This window comes from Camelus dromedarius, chromosome 29, assembly GCF_036321535.1.
Source record: "Camelus dromedarius isolate mCamDro1 chromosome 29, mCamDro1.pat, whole genome shotgun sequence".
Lineage (NCBI taxonomy): Eukaryota > Metazoa > Chordata > Mammalia > Artiodactyla > Camelidae > Camelus > Camelus dromedarius.
This window is the reverse complement of record NC_087464.1, coordinates 2,798,508-2,822,506: the sequence shown is the minus strand read 5'-3', so window position 1 is coordinate 2,822,506 and position 23,999 is coordinate 2,798,508. Positions and strand designations below refer to the sequence as shown.

The 23,999-nt window shown below is 38.2% G+C and overlaps 1 protein-coding gene, 1 non-coding gene and 1 pseudogene across 2 annotated transcripts; 1 reads left to right on the top strand and 2 right to left on the bottom strand.

Annotated features, from left to right (window-relative positions):
* Positions 1-686: 686 nt before the first annotated feature.
* LOC116149372 (centromere protein K-like) lies at positions 687-9,859 on the bottom strand (annotated as a pseudogene).
* Positions 701-774, bottom strand: TRNAA-CGC (transfer RNA alanine (anticodon CGC)). The gene has a single exon. It is a non-coding gene; the product is annotated as a tRNA-Ala (tRNA).
* A 28-nt stretch (positions 9,860-9,887) lies between the features above and the next one.
* SNURF (SNRPN upstream open reading frame) lies at positions 9,888-21,594 on the top strand. The gene is made up of 3 exons (XM_031440448.2): positions 9,888-10,041; positions 15,948-16,043; positions 20,690-21,594. Exons 1-3 carry the CDS (start codon positions 10,028-10,030, stop codon positions 20,802-20,804), a joined length of 225 nt encoding a protein of 74 aa, XP_031296308.1. The 5' UTR covers positions 9,888-10,027; the 3' UTR covers positions 20,805-21,594.
* Positions 21,595-23,999: the final 2,405 nt, after the last annotated feature.

The window sequence follows — 23,999 nt, the reverse complement described above, 5'->3', positions numbered from 1 at the left end:
AGTAGTTTAATATATAATATCACTTGGTATATAATATACATTAAAATAGTTTTCATGTTAACTTCATTCAAATAGTTTTCATGCTAATTTTAGTTAATATAAATTTATTTATATTCCATTTTTAACAAATTTAAAAATAAGACAGTATACATAAAATGGATTTGCTAAACAGTTTAAAATTTTGCTGTCTTCTATATCAGATGCTACTTCAATTTTAGAACCATCTTCAAATAAAATGGCCTGTCCATTATAATTTCTAAATAAATGAATTAAGCACCAAATAGAACCCAAAAGACATATAATAGTCATAAATGTGAATGGAAAATATTGCATTGCCAATATCATAAATTAATGAATATTTTTAAGGGCTATTGCATGAAGGTACGTTAAACGTTTTGTAATGATTAAGTCTAGAATTTTTTTACTTGCATTCTTGTTCATATAGTTTAAAACACTGTGGCACTGATTTGAATGAGAGAACCATTTTAAAATGAGTAAGATTGCAGCATATGTCCTTTTTAAGAATGAAAGGAAGATGGACTATGTGCTTTGATTTTCTGTTCTTCTTTTAAGTAGTCCTCAGCATTTCCATGATCCTTGACTAACAAACAGGATTCTTTGAGTACTGTGTAGGGAAAAAAGACCATCCTTTTTTTTTTTTTCTAGTTGGGGGTAGATAATTAGATTTACTTATTCTTTAAGGAAGTACTGGGGATTGAGCCCAGGACCTCATGCATGCGAGGCATGCACTCTACCACTTGAGCTATACCCTCCCCTGCAAAAAGACCATCCATTTTGAAGAATTCTAAACTTATTTGAGTTGGATCTTCTGGATATTTCAAGGCAATTCCATTAAGTAACAGCAGCTCTTTATAAGGTGATCAAAAGTAATCACTAATTTTGACATACGGATCATGTAGGACATCATATAACCTATTTATATGAATCTCTAAAATTTCATGTAGTGCTATCAGTTATACAGTTGATTTTTAAGTGTTTTTCTTTTTCTCCATACTTTTATTTTTGTTTTTTATTTTAATTGAAGTATAGTTGCTGTACAATATTATATAAGTGTACAATTTAGTAATTCACAATGTTTAAAGGTTATACTCCATTTATCGTTATTATAAAATATTGACTGTATTTCTGTATTGTATAATATGTCCTTGTAGCTTATTTTATATTTAATAGTTTTTACCTCTTAATCTCCTACCCCATATTGCTCCCCCTTCCTTCTCCCCAATCGTAACCATTAGTTTGTTCTCTGTTTGTAAGTCTGCTTCTTTTTTGTTATATTCACAAGTTTGTTGTATTTTTTAGATTCCTCCATGCAAGTGATAGCATACTGTATTTGTCTTTCCCTGACTTGCTTCACTTAGCATAATGTCCTCTAAATCCATCCATGTTGCTGCAAATGGCAAAATTTCATTATTTTTGTGACTGAGTACTATTCTATATATACGTGTATATATGTATATGTACATATATGTGTATATATATCTATACACCATATCTTCTTTATCAGTTCATCTGTTGATAGACACTTAGTTTGCATCCACATCTTTGCTATTGTAAGTAATGCTGCTATGAACACTGGGGCACATGTATGTTTTCAAATTAGTGTTTTTGGTTTTTTTGGATATATACCCACAGTGAAATTGCTGGGTCATACAGTTGTTCTGTCCTTAGTTTTTTTGAGAAACCTCCGTACTGCACCAATTACATTCCCACCAACAGTGTAGGAGGGTTCCCTTTTCTCCACATACTTGCCAACATTTGTTATGTGTGTGTGTGTGTGTGTGTGTGTGTGTGTGTGTGTGTGTGTGTGTGTGTGTTTGATGATATCCATTCTGGTAGGTGGGAGGTGATATCTTATTGCTTTTGATTTGCATTTCCCTGATGATGTAGCAATGTTGAGCATCTTTTCATGTGTCTCTTGGCCACCTGCATTTCCCCCCTTTGGAAGAAGGTTTATTCAATTCTTCTTTACATTTTTAATCAAGTTTTTTTTTATGTTGAATTGTATGAGCCATTTATATATGTTGGATATTAATCCCTTATTGGTCATATCTTTTGCAAATATTTTCTCCCATTCAGTAGATTGTCTTCTTGTTGATGGTCTCCTTTACTCTGTAATAACTTTTAAGTTTAGTTAGGTCCTATTTATTTATTTTGCTTTTATTTCTTTTACTTTTGGAGACAGACAAAAAAATATATTGGTATAAATTGTGTCACAGTGTTCTGCCTATGTTTTCCTCTAGGAGTTTTATAATATCCTGTCTTACATTTATGTCTTAATTTAGGTCTTTAATCCATTTTGAGTTTGTTTTTGTGTATCCATTTTGAGTTTATTTTTGTATATGGTGTTAGAGAATGTTCTAATTTAATTCTTTTACACATAGTTGTCCAGTTTTCCCAGAACCACTTATGCCACTAAAATGAGCAACCTAGAAGAAATGGATAAATTCTTGGAAAGGTACAATCTCAGAAATAGAACAAATAAGTTAGAAATTTGTATGGAAACACAAAAGATCCCACATAGCCAAAACTATCTTGAGAAAGAACAGAGCTGGAGGAATCACACTTCCTGATGTCAGACTGTACTATCAAGCTACAGTAATCAAAACAGTATGGTACTGAAACAAAACCATAGATCAGTGGAACAGAATGGAGAGCCCAAAATAAACCCACACAGTCATGATCAATTAATCTACAATAAAAAGGCAAGAATATACAATGTTACTCTTTTTCAAATTTCTATCAGGTACAGGAAAATGGTCTTCTAGGAATTACCCAAGTTAATTAAGCATTTATTCTTATATTCCTTCTTATTTAGCATTTCTGTTTTCAGTTTATTAAAGGTTCTCAATTTTAAAAAAAGAAAAAGTCATTTCATGATGTTTGTGTAGTACATTAAGAGATTTCAGTATTTCTTGTTTTTCCTCCAACTATTGTTGTTACATGTCTAAGTCCTCCTTTAACTTTTAATTTCTTGAATAGTAGACAGTACCATTCAAGATCATGTCTCAAATTTTGGAACTCTTCCTTTTCTACAGTTACCAGGACATCTTCAGTCAGTGGAATTAATTCAGGAGTTTCTTTCTGCCATTGACTAACTCCAATAGTCAAACATTTCACTGGCATAACTAATAATAACTGAGCACTTGAATCAGTGAATGTCTCAGTTCCAACAAGCGATAATTTACTCTGACATTCTTCCAGATCATTCCATATTTCTTCACATTCTTTAGTAAGTTCTTCAGCATCTGTAGCATCTTCCACAACTGTAGCACAGTCTGCATCTAGATCTTGCTGATTTATTGGCTTCTCCTTGTGATTTTCTTAGCCTTTTGATAATTTTGAATAGGTCTTGGACTTTGGGCAAGTCTTTAAATTATCTGTTCCTCAATTTCCTTGTCACTTTGCTAGAGAATAAAGAAGCTCAGGCAAGAAGACATGTTTGGAGTACCTGAAGGGAGGCCCACAAGTTAATTAGTTTCCTTGATTCCCCACCCCTTCAGCTTCCCCTCCTATCCAGTGGGTTTCTGGAGCTGGCTATGTTACAGGAGCTGGATAAGAGTGGTGCTTGAGGCCTGGCTGGACTTCAGGTATTAAGTTTTCTGCACCCAGTTCTAACATGTGGGAAGTTTTCCCTCACACTAGCAACCAATGCTCTGACACCAGCTAGGTGTCCTGCAAATCAATTCAATTCTGACACTATCTACTCAGACAGCTCAGACTCCATGGGTTAAGGGCTCAGTCCCACAGAAAATGCCCTCTCCCCCTTCAGATGTCAATTGCAAGTTCAGGTTGTCACTGGTGCTTCTGACCAACTGACTCTAAATCAGACATTCCTATGATTCCCTCTTGGGTTCAATTAATTTGCTAGAGTGGCTCACAGGACTTAGAAAACCAGTTTACTCATGAGATTACCAGTTTATTACGAGGGATGTTAAAGTTTAAGAATCAATGGTGATGTGAACAGATATCTAGAGCAAAGACCCAAACAAAGGAACTCCTATCCCTGTGGAGTTTGAGCCCAACACAGTGGCATGTGGTAGTGTTCTGGTTCACCAGCCCCAAAGTCCTTTTGGGTTTTTATGGAGGCTTCATTATATGGGCATTATTGATTAAATCTTTGGCCACTGGAGATTGATTCCATTTTCAGCCATTCCGCCCTCCTCAGAGGTCTGGGGGATGGGACTGAAAGTTTCAGCCCTCTTATCACTTGGTTATCCTGTCAACCAAATCAGCCCTCATCCTTCCCTGACTTCCAAAGTCACCTTATTAACATAACAAAAGATACATTTTTCAATCTCAGCACAGAACATTCTAAGGGTTTTAGGAGCTCTGTTCCAGAAAGGGGGATGAAGACCAAATGTGTATTTATTATAAGTCACAATATAACTGATGTCCAGTTCCCCAGCAGTAAGAGTCTCACCTTCAGGGCTGGAGCTCCATATCTTGTGAGCTGTCAGGAAGCCCTGGTGGCATGTTTTAACTATTACAGTTTTTTTAGTTTTAGAAATTGACTCATGTGATTCTGGAGGCTGGCAAATCCAAAACCTGCAGGTTAAGCTAGCAGGTTGGAGACACAGGGAAGTGTTGCTGTTACAACTTGAATCCAAAGGCAGTCTGCTATATTATGGCAGGTGACCTGCTTTTTATTCTAAATCTACTGATTTAAATGTTAATCCCACTTAAAGAATATTTTCACAGCAACATACCAGTGGTATTTGACCAAATATCTAAGTACTGTGACCTAGTCAATTTGACACATGAAATTACCATCACAGCCCAATATTAAGTACGTTTGGCTTTGAGGACCAAATGTTTTCTGCTGTTTAGTGGAGGAAAAAGCTTTCCTCAACCCTCCCCCTGGCTGGGTCAGAAAATTAAACTGGCAAAGGCATGTAAATTTATTTTAATATGAGTTTCATGTGACATGGGAGCCTTCATGTGAAACTCAAATTTCACATAATGTGAGTTTTATGTGACCCATCAGAACAGACCTTGAGTATTTTTATGATAGGTTTGATGAAGAATAGGCAGTTGTGTAGGAATATGATAGGTCAGAGAGGAAGGGGTTCATGTAGTAAACTGTGGGAAATTTGTCAAAACCTATTCTGATTCTTCTTGGCATCCTTTTGTCTTTGGAAATAAGGATGGTCCCGCCCTCTGGATATAGGGAGGGCACCTCTCACCTGAGGCCTGTATGACTTATTTCAGAAGAGAAGGGTTGGGAGAAGATCAAAGTGACCTTCCTGTTTGTGCCATTTTCTCAATCTCCTTCACCTTAAAATATTCAATATGCCAGGGTGCCATATTTTGTGGTAGTATGCCCTGAATCTCATCAATTCCAACTACTCAACTGTGCAGTTGTAGCCATAGTTAGTATGTAAAGATATGTGCAAGGCTGTTGTGAGATAATAAAAATATACATTGGTCTCTGCTCCCAGTTCCTGGCACAGAGTTCCTAAAACCTTCTTAATGTTCTTGGTGGTAAGAACACTAGAAGCATCTTTTGTTTTAATGAGGCAACTCTGGGTAGGATTCTGGATGGCTCCTGGTGACCAGAAACACCAACCTTTGCTTAGAAGCTTGGAATTTTTCAGCCCTGCCCCTCACTTCTCTAGAGAGGGGAGAAGGGCTGGAAATAGAGTTAATTATTGATCATGCCTACGTGAGGAGGCCTCCATTAAAAAATCCCCAAAGTATGGGATTCAGAGAGCTTCTGGGTTGGTGAACATATCTACTCACTGGGAGGGTAATGCACCCCAGCTTCATGGGACAAAAGTTCCTGCACTTTGGACCCTCCTAGACCTCACCGTAAGTATCTCTTCATCAGGCTGTTCATCTGTATTCTCTGCCATATCCTTTAATAAACTGGAAATGTAAGTAAAAATGAACCCAAAGTGGGAGGAGGGCATAGAAACCTCCAATTTACAGCCAAACTAGACAGCAGTGTCGACTGAAAAAAAAAAATGCACATATAAAAGTTGAGAATTCTGTTTTATTTGGTGGATTTTCTGAGACCTTAAGTCCAGAAGGCAGGCTATCAGACAGCTCTGTTTTGCAGAGGTAAGGGAGGAGCCAGGATATATAGAGTTTTTGCAAAAAAAAAAAAAAAAATAACAACAACAACAAAAAAAGGTAGTGAGAACATCAAAAGATAAAAACCAGACATCTCAAGTTAATGAATTTACCACTTTTCTTTGTATGGGAAGATACAAGAATCTGGGCTCACTGAAATGATTCCTTTGATATGCACCTTCTCTACGTAGGGCCAGTATATTGCTGTTCTCCATCCTGAATCCCCTCAGGGTGCATAGCTGGGGGCAGCTGCAGCGGCTGATGGTTTGATGGCCTCAACTTCCTTTGTTTACGGATATGGCAGGCGACATTTTCCTCCACAGAAGTTGTGGGTAACCTGGGGACTTAACTACTTGCATTTGGCATCTGAGGTGGGGTGGGAGCAGTCTTGTGGGAATATGCCCTTGACCTGTGGTATCTGATGCTGTATACACGTAGATAGTGTTAGAACTGAGTTAAATTGTAAGACAACCAGCTGGTGTCATGGATAATTGCTTGGTGTAGAGAACTCCCTCCCCCCGCATTTGGTGACGAAAGTGTCAGAAGTATTTTATATGAATGTGGTAATTGAGTGAAGCTAAAGGAGAAACACAAAAGTTAGCAACCTGGAGTTTTCCCCACTCAGTTGGGAAAAACTGGGCTTTTCTAGTCAGCTGTTTTCTAAGTATATTTAATTTATGGATATGGCAATTTTAATTTCATATAATTTTCTTGTGTCATAAAATAGTCTTTCCTTTTATTACCTCCCAACCATTTAAAAAAATGCACAGGCTGTAGGTGGGATTTGGTATAGTTGTCTGACAGCCTAGACTATTCTTGCCCCAAAGCCTGGGGACATAGAGAGAATGCGCTAAAACTGTGGGTGGAGGAGTGCCTTTTTTGTAGCTTGTGTCCGTCCTGTATGACCATTCTCAAGAGGAGGGGGGTACTTTCTTCCCCTGCTCGGCCTCTTCCTGAGTTGGCCCTGGGATTTTCTAGGAAGACTGCTAATAGGAGAATCTTCCTCCTGCTGTGCCCCAGGGTGGGGGAGGGAGCCTACAGCAATGATTTCTCTCCCCTATTCAGCTTTCTTCTGAACCAACTGTGCATGTAGTGAAAGACTGCCACCCAGTGCCTTAAGTAAGGAGCCTACAGGGGCAGTTTTGGGACTTTTCTGCCATTTTGTCTTTTCACACAGCTTTCTGCTTGGGTTGTGGCTCATACATACGGATTTGTACACACACGCTGTGGAATTAAAATTATAATAAAGAGTGTCATTGCCCATACTAGACAGTCATCAAAAGATACAATATTGGTTAAGGTCAGGGGCATGGGAAGCAGAGTGCTGGGCTTGAATCTGGGTTCAACCACCCATACCTCGTACATACATTCCCCTATTAATGTCTCACGTAGTATGGTACATCTGTTACAATTAATGAACCAATACTGGTACATTATTAACAGAAGTGTACACTTTGTTCAGATGTCCTCAGTTTCCCCATAATGTCCCTTTTGTGTTCCAGGATCTCATTCAGGATAATATATTACATTTAATACTCCTGTCCCAAGGCTTTTGTTGGTTGTGACAAGACTTAGAAAGTTGCTCACTTTGTTTTTGATGCACTTGACAGTTTTGGGGATCATTTGTCAGGTATTTTATAGGATGTCCCTCAATTTGGATTAAAAAAAAATTGATTAACAATGCATATACCAGAAAAATCTACCTTTTTAAAAACTGCACATATCAGTGCTGTTTAGTATATTCACAATGTTTTACAACTATTCCTGCTAATTCCAGAACATTTCATCATTCTATAAAGAAACACTGTACACATTAGCAGTCACTCTCCATTTGCCTTTCCCCTATTCCCTGACAATTACTAATCAGCTTCTGACTCTATGGATTTGCCTATTTTGAACAATTCATATAAATGGACTCATACAAAATGTGGCCTTTCACGTAGCGTAATATTTTCAGAGTTTGTCCATTTTGTATCTTGAATCAATACTTCATTCATTTTTAAGGCCAAATGCTACTCCATGGTACAGATATGTCATACCACGATTTTTGTTTATCCGCATATCAGTTGATAGACATTTGGGTTGTTTCCACTTTTTGACTGTTACGATAATGCTGCTTTGCATAGATGCATGGTTTCATTTATTGTGTGTTACATACTTTTTAGAAGCAGAACTGTAGGGGGTTGTAGGGTAACTTTACTGTTAAATTTTTAGCTACTCCCAAACTGTTTTCCCAAATCACTATACTATTTTGCATTCCTTTAAGCAATGGAGGAAGGCTCCGTTTTCTCCATATCCTCCATAACTCTTGTTATTGTCTTTTTGATTAGTGGGTGTGAAGTGGCATCTCATTGAGCTATTCATTTGCATTTCCTTAATGACTAAAGATGCTGGGCATCTTTTCATGTGCTGATTGGCCATTTGTCTGCCATTTTTTGGTGAATTGTCTATTCAAATCCTCTGCCCTTTTAAATTTTTTTGTCTTTTTATTGTTGAAAAGTAAGACTTTCTTTATAGTATATGATTTACAAGTATTTTTCACTGTTCTGCTGCTTGTCTTTTCATTTTCTTAATAGTGATATTTGATGTAAAAACTTAAGCAATTGTGATGAAGTCCAATTTATCCTTTTATTTTTTGGTTGCTTGTGCATTCAGTGTCATAACTAAGAAAGTATTGCTTAAGGCAAGTCACACAGGTTTACATCCACGTTTTCTCCTAAGAGATTTACATTTTCAACTCTTACATGTAGATCTTTGATCCATTTTGAGTTGATTTTTGTATATGGTGTGATGTAGGAGTTCAAATCAGTTTATTTGCAAATTCTGCAGCTTCAGTTACACACAGAATTGTTTTAGTCCGGATTTGGTGTCCTTTAAGCTTATTTAAAGCCCTTTAAGCCCTTGAGTGTTTGACTTGAGGGTAAGTCTAGACTTTGGAAAAAAGGGAATGGTTGGGAGATATCAGTTTCTAGCAGCAAAGCCCCTACAGCGTAGTTTCCTGGTGAAGTCTCCCTTTCTGTATATTCACTTCCCATTTGCAGGATATGCTCATTCAGGCTTATAAACTGATTTAAAATGTTGTCTCTTTTAGATTAGTGTGCCAAAATGGCTGCTCTCTGTGGACTGTCTGTAAGTCTCAAGGAGCCTTAATCATGCCTTCTACGGTATCCAAAGCCAGCTTCTTTAATACTGTGGAGCAGCCAGGAAATTATGAGAGTGGACAGAGTTGTCAAAAAGTGCAGGCTAGAAAAGAGTGGAAGATGGGTCAAGAAACTGACAGTCAAGTCCATTAGAGTTTAGAATTAAGTACAATTATTTTATCTTAATACTTATTTTTTTAATTCTAAAATTAATGATCACTAAAAAAATAAACATGGTAAACATTTAAAAAAAAAATCTAAGTTGCCATAGCCAAGATTTTTAAAGAGACATATCACTGATATAATATGTGTGCAATCTTGCAGGAGGAAAAGGACACTGAGGGGAAAAACAGGAAATCTGAATAAGGACTTTTTAAAGTTAACAACAACAACAACAAAAATACCCAATTTCCACTACCCTGGGAAGTACCAAGTACTATTTAGTGTGATACTAAGAGCCATTAGCCCCAGGCTGATGGTGGTCCCTGGAGTCCCCATCCCAAAGCCCAGGTGCCTTAACCCCTGCGGGTCCGGTAGATACCATCCCCCCGTTTTTCAGGTCTGGAGGGGCGCGGGGGCGCGGGTATTGTGGCATCACCTCGGCACTGCGGCAAGGGGATGCGCATGCGCGGCCAAGGCAGGTTGGGGGGCGCGCGCGGCGGCGCGGTAGATTGCCGCGCGTGCGCAGGCCGAGCGGCCGCGATTAGTTGGTGCCGCCGCGGCGAGTCCAGCGCAGAGTGGAGCAGCCATTGGAGATGCGTGACGTTCTGTTCTGAGGAGCGGCCAGCGGCGCAATGGAGCGGGCCAGGTCAGCGGTGCGGTGTCTTCACTCAGAGACAGCGTGGGGAACATTTCTGCTTGTTTTGATAGTCGAAGGTTGCGGAACTCGGAGTATTGTAGTATTTGGTGGGGGTCTGGGGGTTCCAGTTCTTTGTCTGGATGACCAGATGGGACACCTTTTGGAGGCTTGGGGCTTAGCTGACCCCCCTCGGATGGTATCCTGTCTGCGTTTTGTGACGCATTTGTCCGTCTGCACCATCCTGTGTACCCCATCAGATCCTTTTTTGGGTGGCCCTTTGTCCCTGGGATCTGAGGCCATGAGCACGGTGACAGCACGGTAGCTGGTGCGTAGGGCGGTGAAGGAAGACTGGGTGGGTCAAAGGAGTGTCCGCAGCGGTGGGGTGGGCGACAGGCGCGGAGGCGGTCGGGTGTGGCTGTGGTGGGAAGGGGTGGTTGAGGGGAGGGGGGTCACTATGGCGGAGTGGAGGGGAGGCGGGTGACCGTGGTGACCGCAGCGGCGTGGTGACCGCAGCGGCGTGGTTCACAGGAGCGGCAGGGGGACTGGCAGGGGGCCTGAGTGGTACGTGATGACGGTGACGGGAGCGGATAGCGCGATGGTAGAGGGGGCCGTAACGGGGTGGGGGTCTCGGCGGAGTGGCTGTGAGGCGGACGGGGGGAGGTGGAGGGGCGGGGGCGGAGGCGACGGGCAGGTGGGGGAGGGGCGCGTCTATTTTTGCAGAAAGCGGAGAACGTTCAATATTCCGTGACCAACAGTGGTTTTAGAGTCTGCATGTTGTGGCGAACCTCCCAGCCGAAGGGATGGCTGCAGGAGTATAGGGTCGTTACGCATTTAACTTCTTTATAATCCCTCGCACTTGTGGCTTTGGGTGTAAGATTAGGGATGTGATGTCCTGAGCCTGCTTAACGCATCTTGTGAGAGACCTGCCGCATTTTGGGATGCGACGTCTAGGGGCGTCCCTTGTTGGCACTGATTTTCCTCTGCATTTGTAATTAGATTTTTGTAGGCCGGCTCGGGAGTGCACAGGGGTCTGGCGGCCGCGTCACAGCCATTGTGCAGCTCCACAAAGATGGCTGCTGCCGCAGAGGTGCGGGTCTGCGCAGGCGCGGCGGGGTGGGGGCGGCCGCCCCCTCCCCCAGTGCCGCAGTGGGGGAGGGGGCGGCCTTGCGGCTGCTGCCTAGCAGGAGTATGGGCACCTCCCTCCCCAGAGCGCAGTGCTGCTGGGAGGAGGCAGGCCTGGGTGGGCGGCTGCCCCTGCCCTAGTGCCGCAGTCAGGAAGGTGTGGGTTTGGGGCGCGCAAGTGCTGCAGAGATGACACCACCTCCAACCTGCAGTGGGGCTGAGGCTGGGCGTTTGCACAGTCTCCATTGTGTGGGACTGCCAGCCACCCTCTTCACATGTTTGCGCAGTTACTGACCCTCCCCTGCTGGGCTGCAGTGCGGGAAGGGAGGAGGAAGGACAAGGGTTTGCTCAGCCTCTCGGCCTTGCGTTCGACCCCTACCCGCAGTGCCGCAGTGGGATGGGGAAGGTGGTGAGGCCAGAGATTCATACTGGGGGCGATGTGTTCACTCTGTCTACCTGGAATGGCAGGGCACCTGTGCTGTGCCCTTGGTTTTCTTATGCAGAAGGGAGAGGTGGGGGCCTGGAGGCTCAGGAAGGCGAGGACATTCAAGGATCCCCTGTGCTGCTTAAGACAGCCTCCGGCAGTGGTCCTGGAGCTTTTTAATTTCTTAGATTCTCCCTAAGTTGTATTGTGAGTAATTTTAATTGTTTGCCATGTTCAAGTGGACCCAGTAACCCTTTAGACAGCTTCCCTTCATATAACCTTTGATTTCCGTTTTCCAGATTATGTAACTGCACAGCTGCATCTCAACTTTAAGTGTAGTATTTCTTAATCCCTGGATATTCCATTGGTGATGCCATCTTTATGGATAATTTCTCTAAAGTTGGGGAATTGGGGGCTCCTCTAGGGCTCCTAGAAACTGAGGGCTATAAGTTGTGTTTAAGGAGAGGAACAGAGGAGAGAAACAGATTTGTGGGTATACATGGGATTAGTGAATTCTTGTCCTTAGTCAGATTTTAAATTAATGCTTTTGATCTATCATTTAAAAATTTGGAGCTGCTGTAAATATTTGGTGAGAAAGGATAATTAACAAAGTAACTATTTCTGTATTCTATATTCCACTAGCTTGATGGGGGGGGGCAGCATTTTTAAGTATTTTCTTTGCAGAATTTTGATGTGCTTGCCTGTTTTTTTCTTTTTCCCATCCGTCATAGCCAGTCTGTCTTGTGTGCTGAGTTGGAATGTAATTAAGGAAAATGTAAATTCAGGAGCTTGGAAAGCTCTGCTCTGGAATTGTTTGTTTTCGAGTAGTTTGAGAAATAGCAGGAGTGTGGTATTTTGTGATACTTACGATCTGTACATTTTTTCCTGCTTGTAGGAAGATACTGCTTCAAACATGAACTTCTGATCCTTTGGCCCTTTGCAAGATGAGCTGCAGCGTCCTGGTCGCCATTTTGTGGTCCTTCCCTCAGGCTCAGCATCTCAGTGTGGCAGGCCCTGTGGAAAGACCTCCCAAGTTTGGAGGCCTCTGTCCTGTCCCATGAATATCTAGCTTAGTACCAAGGCTTTTTGAGACTGGGGAAGGAACAGGAGCCCTTCCTGAAGTTTAGAGCAAGGGCACTTAGTCAAAGGACTGTTGTGTTGCTGTCTAAGGCAAGGTACTGTCAGGTTTGCGTTTATTCATAGTTTTATTTTCTATTATATTGGTTTCTCTAGTCTGACCAGTGTTTCATTGCTTAAGTATTTCCCCTGTATATGGATATGTTACATCTTTATTCCTCCTTTTCCCTTCTTTTTGTTTAAGATGCTAAGGCCTGTAAGTTAACTCTTTGACACTGCACTCTGCTACTTAGCTTTTAGGAAGAACCCTTGAAGTAAGAACGGTGTGAGTACTGCCTCCACATGACAGGGACAGTGAGGTTTGTAATCTTTCTTCGTTGTAAGTTAGAACTTTATTGCTGGTCCCGTCTGTCCCCTCCACTTTGGTGGCCCATGACCAGGAGCTTTGCATAAGAGTTGTTGATGGTTAAGGCAACATCCTTCACGCTAGTAAAGATTGGACAAGGGAGTTAATTTCTTTTGTTTTCTAGGTCCTGAATACAGGCTGGCTCAGAATTCTCTTTGATGATTCTATAGGTTTTGTTTTTGGACACACTGATTTTCTTATGTTTGTGGGAAGATTACAAACAGGGTTACCTCACATTATCTTTGTGGTTTTTATTTTTATTTTTCACTCTTGAGATCTTAGTAATTGAGGTTTTTTTTAAAATTCAGAACCATTTTATTTTCAGAAAAATATGCTTGAAAAACATGGGTAGTGATGATCTCAAAGAACTATGGGGAAAGATTTGACAATTTAGAATAAATGGTTTCATAGGGAACTGAAAATACCTTGCTTACTGGTGGGTGTAATTGAGTTTTTAATAAGGTTTTTTTGGGATTTAGTATAAGGCATCCTAAATATTTGATAGAATATTAGGCAGTTAGGAAAAATACTGTGTGATCTCATCACATTTTGCTTTCTAGTGTATTTCTAGATTATTATTACTTTTTAATGAAAGTGATTTTGGAGCAAAAAGTTAATATTGTGTACATATAATAACTTTCCCTTAAATGCTTAAATTTTCTGAAATACTGGTTTATGGTTTGGGAATGCAGTTAGGGACATTATAATTGCACATGTTTGTTTAGAACAAACTTAAAAGATGCTCATAGAAGATTTTGCATGTAATTAAAAAAAGATGTCAAAAATGGAAAAAATTATCTTTGTATGCTGGTTTTTTTCTCAGCTGAAATCAGACCTGAGCAGCTGATGAAGGTTACATAAAGGAACAGAAGATTATTTTTGGGGGGAGGTTATGGGGTGTGCTGAATTATACTATTAGACCCATCATAATGGATGAACTATGACAAAGCACAGGTCCATGATAATCTGTTTTATTGTATTAATATGTTAGTAAATATATTTATTTGTGAAGCCACCGTCTAATACATCTGTATGTCAGTCCTTTTTATAATTGAATGGCATTCATTGTACCAATATACCATACCATGCTATATTTTGTTTATCCATCCTCAGTTGTACGTTAGGTCGTTTCTGCTTTTTTGATTCTAAAGGTTAATGTTGCTAAGAACATTCACGCTCAAGTTCATGTGTTTTTATTTTACTCCAGCTAGTAGTGGAAATACTGGGTCACATGTTAACAACGTGGTTAACATTTTTAAGACGTGCCAGAGGTTGTACCACTTTACATTTCTACTAGCAGTCTCTCCACATCCTACTCCTGTGGTGTGAAGTGGTATGTTTGTGATTTGATTTGTGTTTTCCTGATGACTCTTATTTAGCATCTTGTGCTTAAGGGGAAATTGTGTAGCTTTGGAGAGCAATCTATTCAAATCCTTTACCCATTTTATTGAGTTTTGTTATTTATTACTGAGTTGTAGGAGTTAAGATATTGTGTATACAAGGCTTTTATCAGCTTTATGATTAGCATATGTTTTCTCCCATTTTGTGAATTAATTGTCTTTCACTTAATACCTTTTGAAGCAAAGACTGTTTCACTTTTGATGAAATCCTATTTATGGATTCTTCCCTCATTAGGTACTTTGGGTGTCATATCTAAGAAACCATTGCCTAATCAAAGGTCAAGGAGATTAGCAAAGTATATACAGTACTTTTACCATTTAAAAATCTGGTGTGTGATTTTTAAGGGGTCTTTTCTATTGCTTGATTAGAACATTAAAGTTTTTTTCCTGTATATTTTATTGAGTTATAGTCAGTTTACAATATTGTCTCAGTTTCTGGTGTGCAGCATAATGCTTCAGTCATACATGAATATACATATATGCATTTTCATATTTTTCACCATTAGCTACTACAAGATATTGAATACATTTCCATGTGCTATACAGTATAAACTTGTTTATTTTATGTATACCAGTCACATTAAAGTTTTTAAAACAATAAAACAATTCAGGGTTATCAGTAAGCTATTTTGGTTGTTACTTTGCATAATCTAACATGAATTTTAAAATAGCAAGAGTTCAGGGAATTATCTTTTGGGATGTGTCCTTTGAATTCTGCCTCTTCTGGAAACATTACATTGTATGACGTGGAATATTGTTTTTTCTTTCCTTTCTAGTTTGACATTTTAAATTTTCAGTTTTGTGAGTGATTCCTATCATTTCTAATCTTGATGACCCAAGTAGACTTCCTGTTCCCATCCCTTGAGCAGCCATTTTGTGAGCTGTTCCAAAGATTATAATATGGTTGTAATTGTTTTTTTTATTATTCTTAAACATTCTTTTTGTTTCTTGTTTTGCAAATCCTAGGAAAGCATCTGCACAAGAGGTTGCCTGTATAGACATTTCGTAATTTAAGTTTTATACTTTATTCCACTATACAAAAGGATCTATCATAATGATTTTTTCAAACTATTTTTAGACTCAACATTGCTATTTTTTCAAGGATATGTAGATATGGATAATATGTTTGTGTATAAATACATCTCTGTAAGTGTATAGATTTATATCTGTATCTGAGTGTAAGTACACACACATACACATTTTTGCTTAATTTTTTGGTATTTCCCCCCAAATTTTCTGATGTCAAGGAGATGCTAAAGGGAAAAAGTAGTTTTAGGATAGATTCTGACTACTTCAGGATAAAAAGCTTCTAACATTTTACTTCTACTATTTATTCTCAGATTTATTGAGATATAGTTGGCATTATTTTAGTTAGATTATGAGCACTTTAAAAACTCCATATTAAATCTAGCTCTAAATATAACCTTTAAATAAGTAGTTGTTTAATAAATTGAAGTCTATGAAACAAATACTCTTTCTGCTTCAGGGACCGCTTACACCTGAGACGGACTACAGAACAACACGTACCAGAGGTGGAAGTCCAAGTCAAACGCAGAAGGACAGCCTCACTGAGCAACCAGGAGTGAGTACAGTCTGGGTTGAGAACCATTTTAGGGCAGAATCCATTTTCAGATGAGAGCAAAGTATCCTGGGATCAGGGAATTGACCTGAATTTAATTAATGCAAGAAGCATATGCATATTCTATAGATGAAGTAAAAAAAAAACAAATAATCATCCTTAACCATGTCCTAAGTTAACTCAACTTTTATTAAAATTTTAATAAATGTATTTCCTTTTTTTCCATATGTATGTAGGTGGGTGTTATCTTCATAAAACTCTACATCTTTCAACATATTTATACGAATTTTCTATATATAAAATGTTACATATAATTAGTTACTTTATTTTTCATATTATTTTATGTATTTTTATACATACTTTTAACAAATATAATGTATTACATGTAATTACATATAAATTATATAATATATAATATGTAATTAAGTAAATAATGTTTATATTACAATTATTTCTTTCTTATGTTGTTGCTAAATCACTTCTGTACTTGCAAAATGTTCTGTGTATTGAAGGGATGTTAATTTACATATTTAATTTTGTGTTATTTTGAGTTCAAAAAGCAGGTATGTACTTTAAGATACCACTAGTCCATTCCCCTTCCCTCCCCAGAGATAATCCTAAGGCACTTGGATGGCTATCATTTTAGACCTTTTCCTGTGCATTCACATGTATACCCATATGGGGTAGGGGAGGCATATTTGTGATTTGTTTATTGACATACATGAGATTTATTTTGAAACAATATGCTGTAGGGAATCTTTCCATGTCAGTGCTTATAAATCTACCTCATTTTACAAATTACAGAGTATGGGTGCTGCAATATAACTTAGCATTAGCTTACTCATGGATATTGAGGTTGTTTGCATTTCTTATGCAATGACGATAAAAGCAGTCAGTCTGGAAGCTAATATTACAGTTACCCCTTGAGCAATGAGGGTGTTGGGGCACCAACCCCCCAGACAGCAAAAACCGCCTAATAACTTAACTGCCCCCAGACTTAACTGCAAACAGCCTAGTATTGACCAGAAGCCTCACTGATAACCAATAGTCAATTAACACATTTTTATATTACATATATATTACGTATATTTTATATATAACTTAATTTTTTCCCATATTTCTAGTCTCTCTGGTTTATCTGCAGGTTGTTTTTTCAAATTGTCACAAATCTCCAAAAAAGTTTCCAATATGTTTACTGGAAAAATATCCATATATAAATAGACCCATACAATTCAAACTCATGTTGTTCAAGGGTCAAATGTAGTTATTAATGTTTATTTGCATTTTATTTCACTTTTTCACATCTAAAGCTGCTTTAAAAAGTTGTAAGGAGTAGGTAGCATTTTGGGTCTTATTTTTGTTATTTGCTCATTTTATATGTGGAAAAATTTCCATGTAGTTGCACATTTTAATTACTAGTGAGACTATTTATTCAGAGTTCATTATTCTTTATTACATTTTTATTTTGGAGATTACTTTGAAAGGGATAATTTTATGAGTGAATATTTTATATAATTTGTTATAATAAGTATTTGCCTATTAATTTCTTTTATATGATAATTTTTCCCCTTTTAGTCTTTTGTAACTTGAGAATTTTCAAAATTGCCATTTTTTCCCCCAGAATCTCTAGAAATATCTTGAGATAGTATACAGATTGTGATTGTCAACTGAAAAAAATACGTACCACCTAAAGGTTGAGAATTATGTTTTATTTAGTAGACAAAACTGAGGACTTAAGCTGGGAAGACAGCCTCTCGGGTAGCTCTTGAGGGACTACTCAAAAGAAGTAGGGAAGGAGCCAGGATACATAGAAGTTTTGTAACAAAAACCAGTTAGTCAAAATGTCAAAAGATTACTGTTAATTAAAGAAAGCCAGACATCTCAAGTTAATGAATTTAGTGCTTTTCTATGTATGGGAAGATGCAAGTGTCTGAGCTCACTGAACTCATTACTGTGAAACCGTTTCTTTGATCTGCACCTTATCTATCTAGGGCCAGTATCCTGCTTTTCTCCATCCTGATCCCCACAGGGTGCACAGTTTGGGGCAGCTGCAGTGGCTATAGGCTCGAAACATTACTTGTTAACATTTTTCATCTACGTGGTAGAAGTATGGGTGGGGGGGCATATTTTAGGGGAGGATCTTTATTAGTGGGTAAAGGTTCTATCATATTTGCTATATTTTATTAGAGTGTTTATCTTATGCAGCATCATTGTGGACCAGTTTAACAGGTGATCATATCCTAATCTTGTAAAAACCTGCTTTAGGTGTCATTAATTTGTCCATATCAATAGAAACATTTCGTAGCTTTCAAAGAAGAAATAACTATTTTCCGGACCTCTGTTTTATATATTATGTATAAATATTATAGGGTGCAGCAATAAGGGAAGAATCTGAGGGGAGTTTTGAGTTAGGGGAACAGTGTAATTTCGCCAGCCACCTTTTTCCTCTTTGAGAGTAGGTAGATTATAGGAATGGGTAAGCAGTATTGATACTCTAACCTCTGCTTAATGATACATATACTCAAGATTCTCTCAAGATTGGGACACTTGATGTAGTCTGAGTGTTCATTTTAATTACAATCTATCAATCTCTTCCACCTTTTCCCAAACCACAAGTACTGAGAGTCAGTATTCCTGAGGAATTGTGTGGATACCAATTGTAAAGATCAGTAAAGGATTATTGTTAGTATTCCATCCAACAGATACAAAACAAAATTGAATAAAAACCAAAACACGATGCACACACCGTCCCACTAACCAACAGTAAGTATTAATAGAATGTCACTGATTTACACTCCTAGAATTGATGGTTGTTCTGTCTTCTAATAGATACGTCACCAAATCAACTAGTTCTTTGGGGCTGGTACATGTCTTCCCTATTTCTTGATGTATTGTGAGTTTGAGAGAAATTAGAGATTGGGGCTAGAGAGTCTTCTGAATTCATTATTCCTGAATTTATATTTTGCATTTATGAAGCACATATTGTATGTACTGCATCTTATTTTCTTTTTCTTACCTTAGTCTTACATTAAACCCAGGAGGAACACTACAGTAGGAGTTGCAAGAAGCAAAAAACAAAAAGGTTTTTTTTTTTTTTCTTTTTGGCTTAAAAATGAGTTAGAATCTTGTTAGGTCAAGACTTAGTTGCTGTTTGGTAATGAAAGGATTGAAACTGAGAATGCCCAAATAAAGGTTTAATTATTCTGTGATTGAAATGGGGAAACTTAGAGGTGTGAGCAGTGTAGTTCTGATCCTTACTCCTTGGATTAGTGCAGATTCTGACAGGGTAAGGGCACAGGCCCTCCATAAGATGACCCTCTACCGAGATACCAGCTGCACGCTCTAGAATTTGTGGGCCACCTGTAGTTTCTTAATAGCTGGATACAGATTGAGGGTTTCCACTACTCCCTCGAGTTCCATAATTTGTTAGAATGACTCTGAACTCAAAAACACTATACTTTAAGCCACATGGAGGGACTCGATAGGACAAGACCTGAAGCTTCTATGTCCTCAGGATATTTTAGTCTCAGTACATCAGTGTATATCACCAGCCAGGAAGCACACCACAGCTTTAGGTGTCTAGATTTTAATGATTAGGATTTCATTAAATAGGCATGGTTGATGAATCAATGCCATGTAATTGACCTCAGTTTCAGTTTCCAGTTCCCATCCTTCCCAGGAGGTCAGGCTCAAAGCCCCACCCCTCTAATCACGTGATTGGTCTACATGAGGCCTGCCCAGCCCCTGTCCTGAGACATCCTGTTAGAGTTAACTCTGGTGTGATCCAGGGGGCCCACCATGAAAAACAGAGACACTTCTGCCACTTATTAAATGCAAAGGACTAGAGGTTACCTCCTAGGAACCATGGACAAAGTCCAGCATAATTCATTATTATATAACAGAATGTTGAAAAATGTTACTTAGGAACTACAGAAAATACTGGAAAAACCTCTTAACAAAGACCCATTTTAAAATCCAACTGCTGTTGAATATTCTTATGTATGTATACAGGGCAGAATTTTCACACTTATCTTGTTAGCCAGTAACCTGTGTAACTTGCTGTATCTCTTCCTTATCCTCAGGATCAGATTCAGAGCCAGGTGACTGACATGTAGGGACGTGTTGAATGCTTTTCTCCAGAATTCCCTTCTAACTGAAAGATGGTCGAGTTACATAGTGTTGAGTGTATGTATGCTGGAAGTTGTTTGTTTTAGGTAGTGATTTCTTGGGAGGACAGCATGGTTCACAGCCTTAGTATCTCACTGGAAATGCCTTAAAAATGCCCACCTCCCTCCCTAGGGGTTAAAGAATTGTTTCCAGATTGGAAAGTAAGTAATGGATATTGTACTGATGGTACTTTCGCAGGACATTTTAAGCCAAAAGAGCTTTTTTTTTTTTTTTTTTTTTTTTTTTTTTTTTTTTTAAATGATTCCTTGGTAGTATCCCCAGCTTGGGTAAGTATGGCCCAGTTCCTTGCACATCCCTGTGTGCAGAGAGGCTCCTTGTTTTGTAGTTTCTTCATGAGGCAGTGGTGTACTCTGACCCTCAATGACGATCTTAAGCAAAAGAGTCTGTACATTTTATTCCATAAATTATTGTCTATATGGGCAAAATGTCTTTCCGTTTTACGTACCATGCTCTTGTCGTAGGTGTCACCTGTACCCGAGGCGGTCACAGCAGCAGCAGCCCCAGCAAGTGCCTGTGGTGGACTTCCAGGCGGAGCTGAGACAGGCATTCTTAGCTGAGACGCCAAGAGGTGGTTAAAGCCAGTGTTGGAGCAGCCAGGTAGCTGATTGCAAGCAGAAAGAAATAACAGGTTAGAGCTGATGCATTCATGATCAAGAATAAAGAACTAGTGAAAGAGGAGGGTGTTTGGAGGTCACGTAATTATTTGGGATATGTTGAAAGATTTTTTTTTTCCTTAAAGGCTCCATACAAATAAACACATTGCAGAAAGTTTAAAAAAGTAAAAGCAGGACCTTAATGCTTTTATCCTGATGACACTTGTCATGTATTTCCAGCCATTGTAGTCTTTGCTTTCTAGGTAGTTTTATTCATACTTAACTTGTACTAATTTTCAGCCTAATATATGAAAAAATAATTCATTATAAATGGCTGTTGAGTTACCCTGCTAATATATTTTCTAATTCCCTATTGTGAAAAATTTCATTTTCTTCTGCTGATGGTTTAAATAAAGCTTCAGTGAATTGCTTTACATAAGACATTAGATAGAATAATTTCCTTGGATATGCAAATGTAAAAATTGAATCAAGGAATATGAATTTTTTAAATTTAATTACAAAACATTAGTCAGTCTTTATCACCTTGAAAAAATATATCGCCAGTTACAATACACTTCCATCTGCATTGGTTATTTTAATTACATATCAGTTGTGTCTGTTGAATTATAAATACACATCACACCATTAGCAAATGAGAAGCTTAATATTTCTCCATACTTATTTACTAATTACTCCTTTTTTGTTGTCTTTTTCTCACTTTTTTACCAATGTATTTGAATCCTCTGACAATGTAATAAAGCTATTATCCATTATTTTTCAATGTGACATAGATTTATTGACAGTCTGTCTTTATGTTGGTTGCTTGCATTTTAAGGAAAAAGCTATTAAGTTGATTTTGATTTAATAATTTATTTTTCCTTTTATTGTATTTTAGAAGGACTTTAATCCAAAGGATTTGATATGTACTTATTAGAAACTAAGAGAGAAAGGGAGTTTATAGATGAGTTTTCATCGAGATTTTTTTGATTTCTGTTTTGAAATATTACCCTCAATTCACATTAACTAGACCTGCTTATGGCCAGCATTTTGAATTTTAAAACAGGAAAAATCCTCCCCTGCTGACCTTTACCCTGCATTGTCCAGGAATTGCCTGGAATTGATTGCAAGACAGTGGAATTGATTTCAGACAGTGGAATCTGATCATTGTCCTCAGCTGTTCCCCTGAGTTAAGGGCATTTTAAAATGCGTAAGGGCACACAATTGATTTTTTTTAATCAAGAATTTTTTGGCTCTTCAATGCAGTTCACATACTCTTCTAAGTCCTTTAACAATTGATAATGGTGTTTTTTTCATGATAATACTCTAAAGTATGTGAGTGATAACCAAGAAAAATTGGAAAGTAAATGAAAGACTTCAGATACTCATGTTTAAATCATAGCATAAGGTTGAATTTTCTTTCATTTTCTTTTGAAAATGTAGTCAGTCGTAATCATGCTTTTAAAGTTACTTAATTTTATTCAACTTAAATGTGTATCGTTAATGTTTCTTCATTTTATTACACAGTCCTCACAGTTATCATTTGTAATGAATAAATGATGGTCCATTCGTGATGCACTTTTCCCTTGTACTTGTGTTTTTTCCCCTAGTTTGCTGTGCTGTTATGAATATTAGTTCTATTAGTTTTAAGATGTAATTGGTACTTTAAATGTATCAGGATAAGGATCCAAGTTTGGGCTGCAGGGTACAAATATTAGTGTGACTCATAAATGTTTTGTTCTGTTGCTAACAGCATCATAAGCAGTGGTGATTGTCCTCAAGAACAATAACTAGAGTGACAGTTTCTTAGTACCGCCTTTTGGGGTCTGTTTTTTCCTTTGACAAACAGTTCCAAGAAGGGGAAATTGTTTTCCTCTGGTTTTAACTGGCATTGCTTTGTGGATAAATATTTTCCACTTACTCATGTTTTTTCCTGTTAAACTTTTTTGCACATTTTTTTCCTGAAGGTTGGTACTTTATCAGGTATGAATGAGCACCAATACATTACCGTTCTGTGACTTCTCGTGCCTTATATGTACGTTGGCCAAGTCTGGCCATCGTATCTTGTTTAAAGATGCTTTGCGTATTTATGTAGTTTAATAATTTGAAAGTCTACATTTTCCAGTAGTTTGAGAACTGTTCCTCCTGTGAGGGATCCCAGGATGTTTGAGTTGGACTCTGGGCCATCCATTGGTTTATGTGCATTTTGGTAAGAGATTCCTTAGTACAGGGTGACATGTGCTACTGCTGTCATCTTCTTCATCAAGCATTTTGTTCTCTGCTGCAGAGATGCATTTGATCTTTCTACAAAGTGATGCCTCCTTTCCCTTACAAGGGTTAATGATGATGGTGTGCTAAATTTAGAGAGAAGAGATAATTACTCCTAAATTTCAAATCCATCTCATTAAGGGAAAGCCTTTCCGAACCTCTTCAGTCAACCCCTGTTCTGAATTCTGAGTGAAATGTATTTATTGTCTGTTAGATTATATGTGTGTGTGTGTGTGTGTGTGTGTATGTGTACATATATATACACACACATATACACGTACACATACATATATACACATATATACACACACATATACACGTACACATATACATAACATACACACACACACATATTACATGTTTATATCCCTAGTTCTGTACATCTCCAGGTCTTTAGCTCATGACTCAAATCCCCAGGTGCATTTTTATATTTGATAACTGGATTAGCAACATTGTGGATGTGGGAGGGGTTTGGGACCTCAGATAGGTTGGATGGACAGACACAGGACTGACTGGCCTTCCTTTTTTGTTCTAATTCACCACAGCAGGAAATCTTGTTTGAACTTGTTGGTTTCTTAATAGCTAAACTCTAAACTAGGGCTGATAAGATATGTGTTCAGAAATGCCACGTGGAATAAAATATTTGAAACAGGCCAGACTGGGAACTCTGTACCCTAAATAATCTTTTTTGACAATTGAAAGGAAAAATTTTGTCTCTGAATTTTAAACTTTCACTGCAGAGGTGACTGACTACAAATTCCCACCTTTAATGCACATTTAATCCTAGTTCTCATTATGCTAATCTATATCGGAAACTTTTTTTGTGATTACACTTTTTTCCTTTACATGAAATTTTGAAAAGCTGCATGCAGCCCTGCTTTTTTTCCCTTAGTAATCACTGTTTTTTGGCTCA

Bases quoted from the DNA above. Each gene is read 5' to 3' on its own strand.
- SNURF (XM_031440448.2), top strand. The intron at 16,044-20,689 runs GTGAGTACAGTC...CTCTTGTCGTAG, and splicing joins GCCTCACTGAGCAACCAGGA to GTGTCACCTGTACCCGAGGC.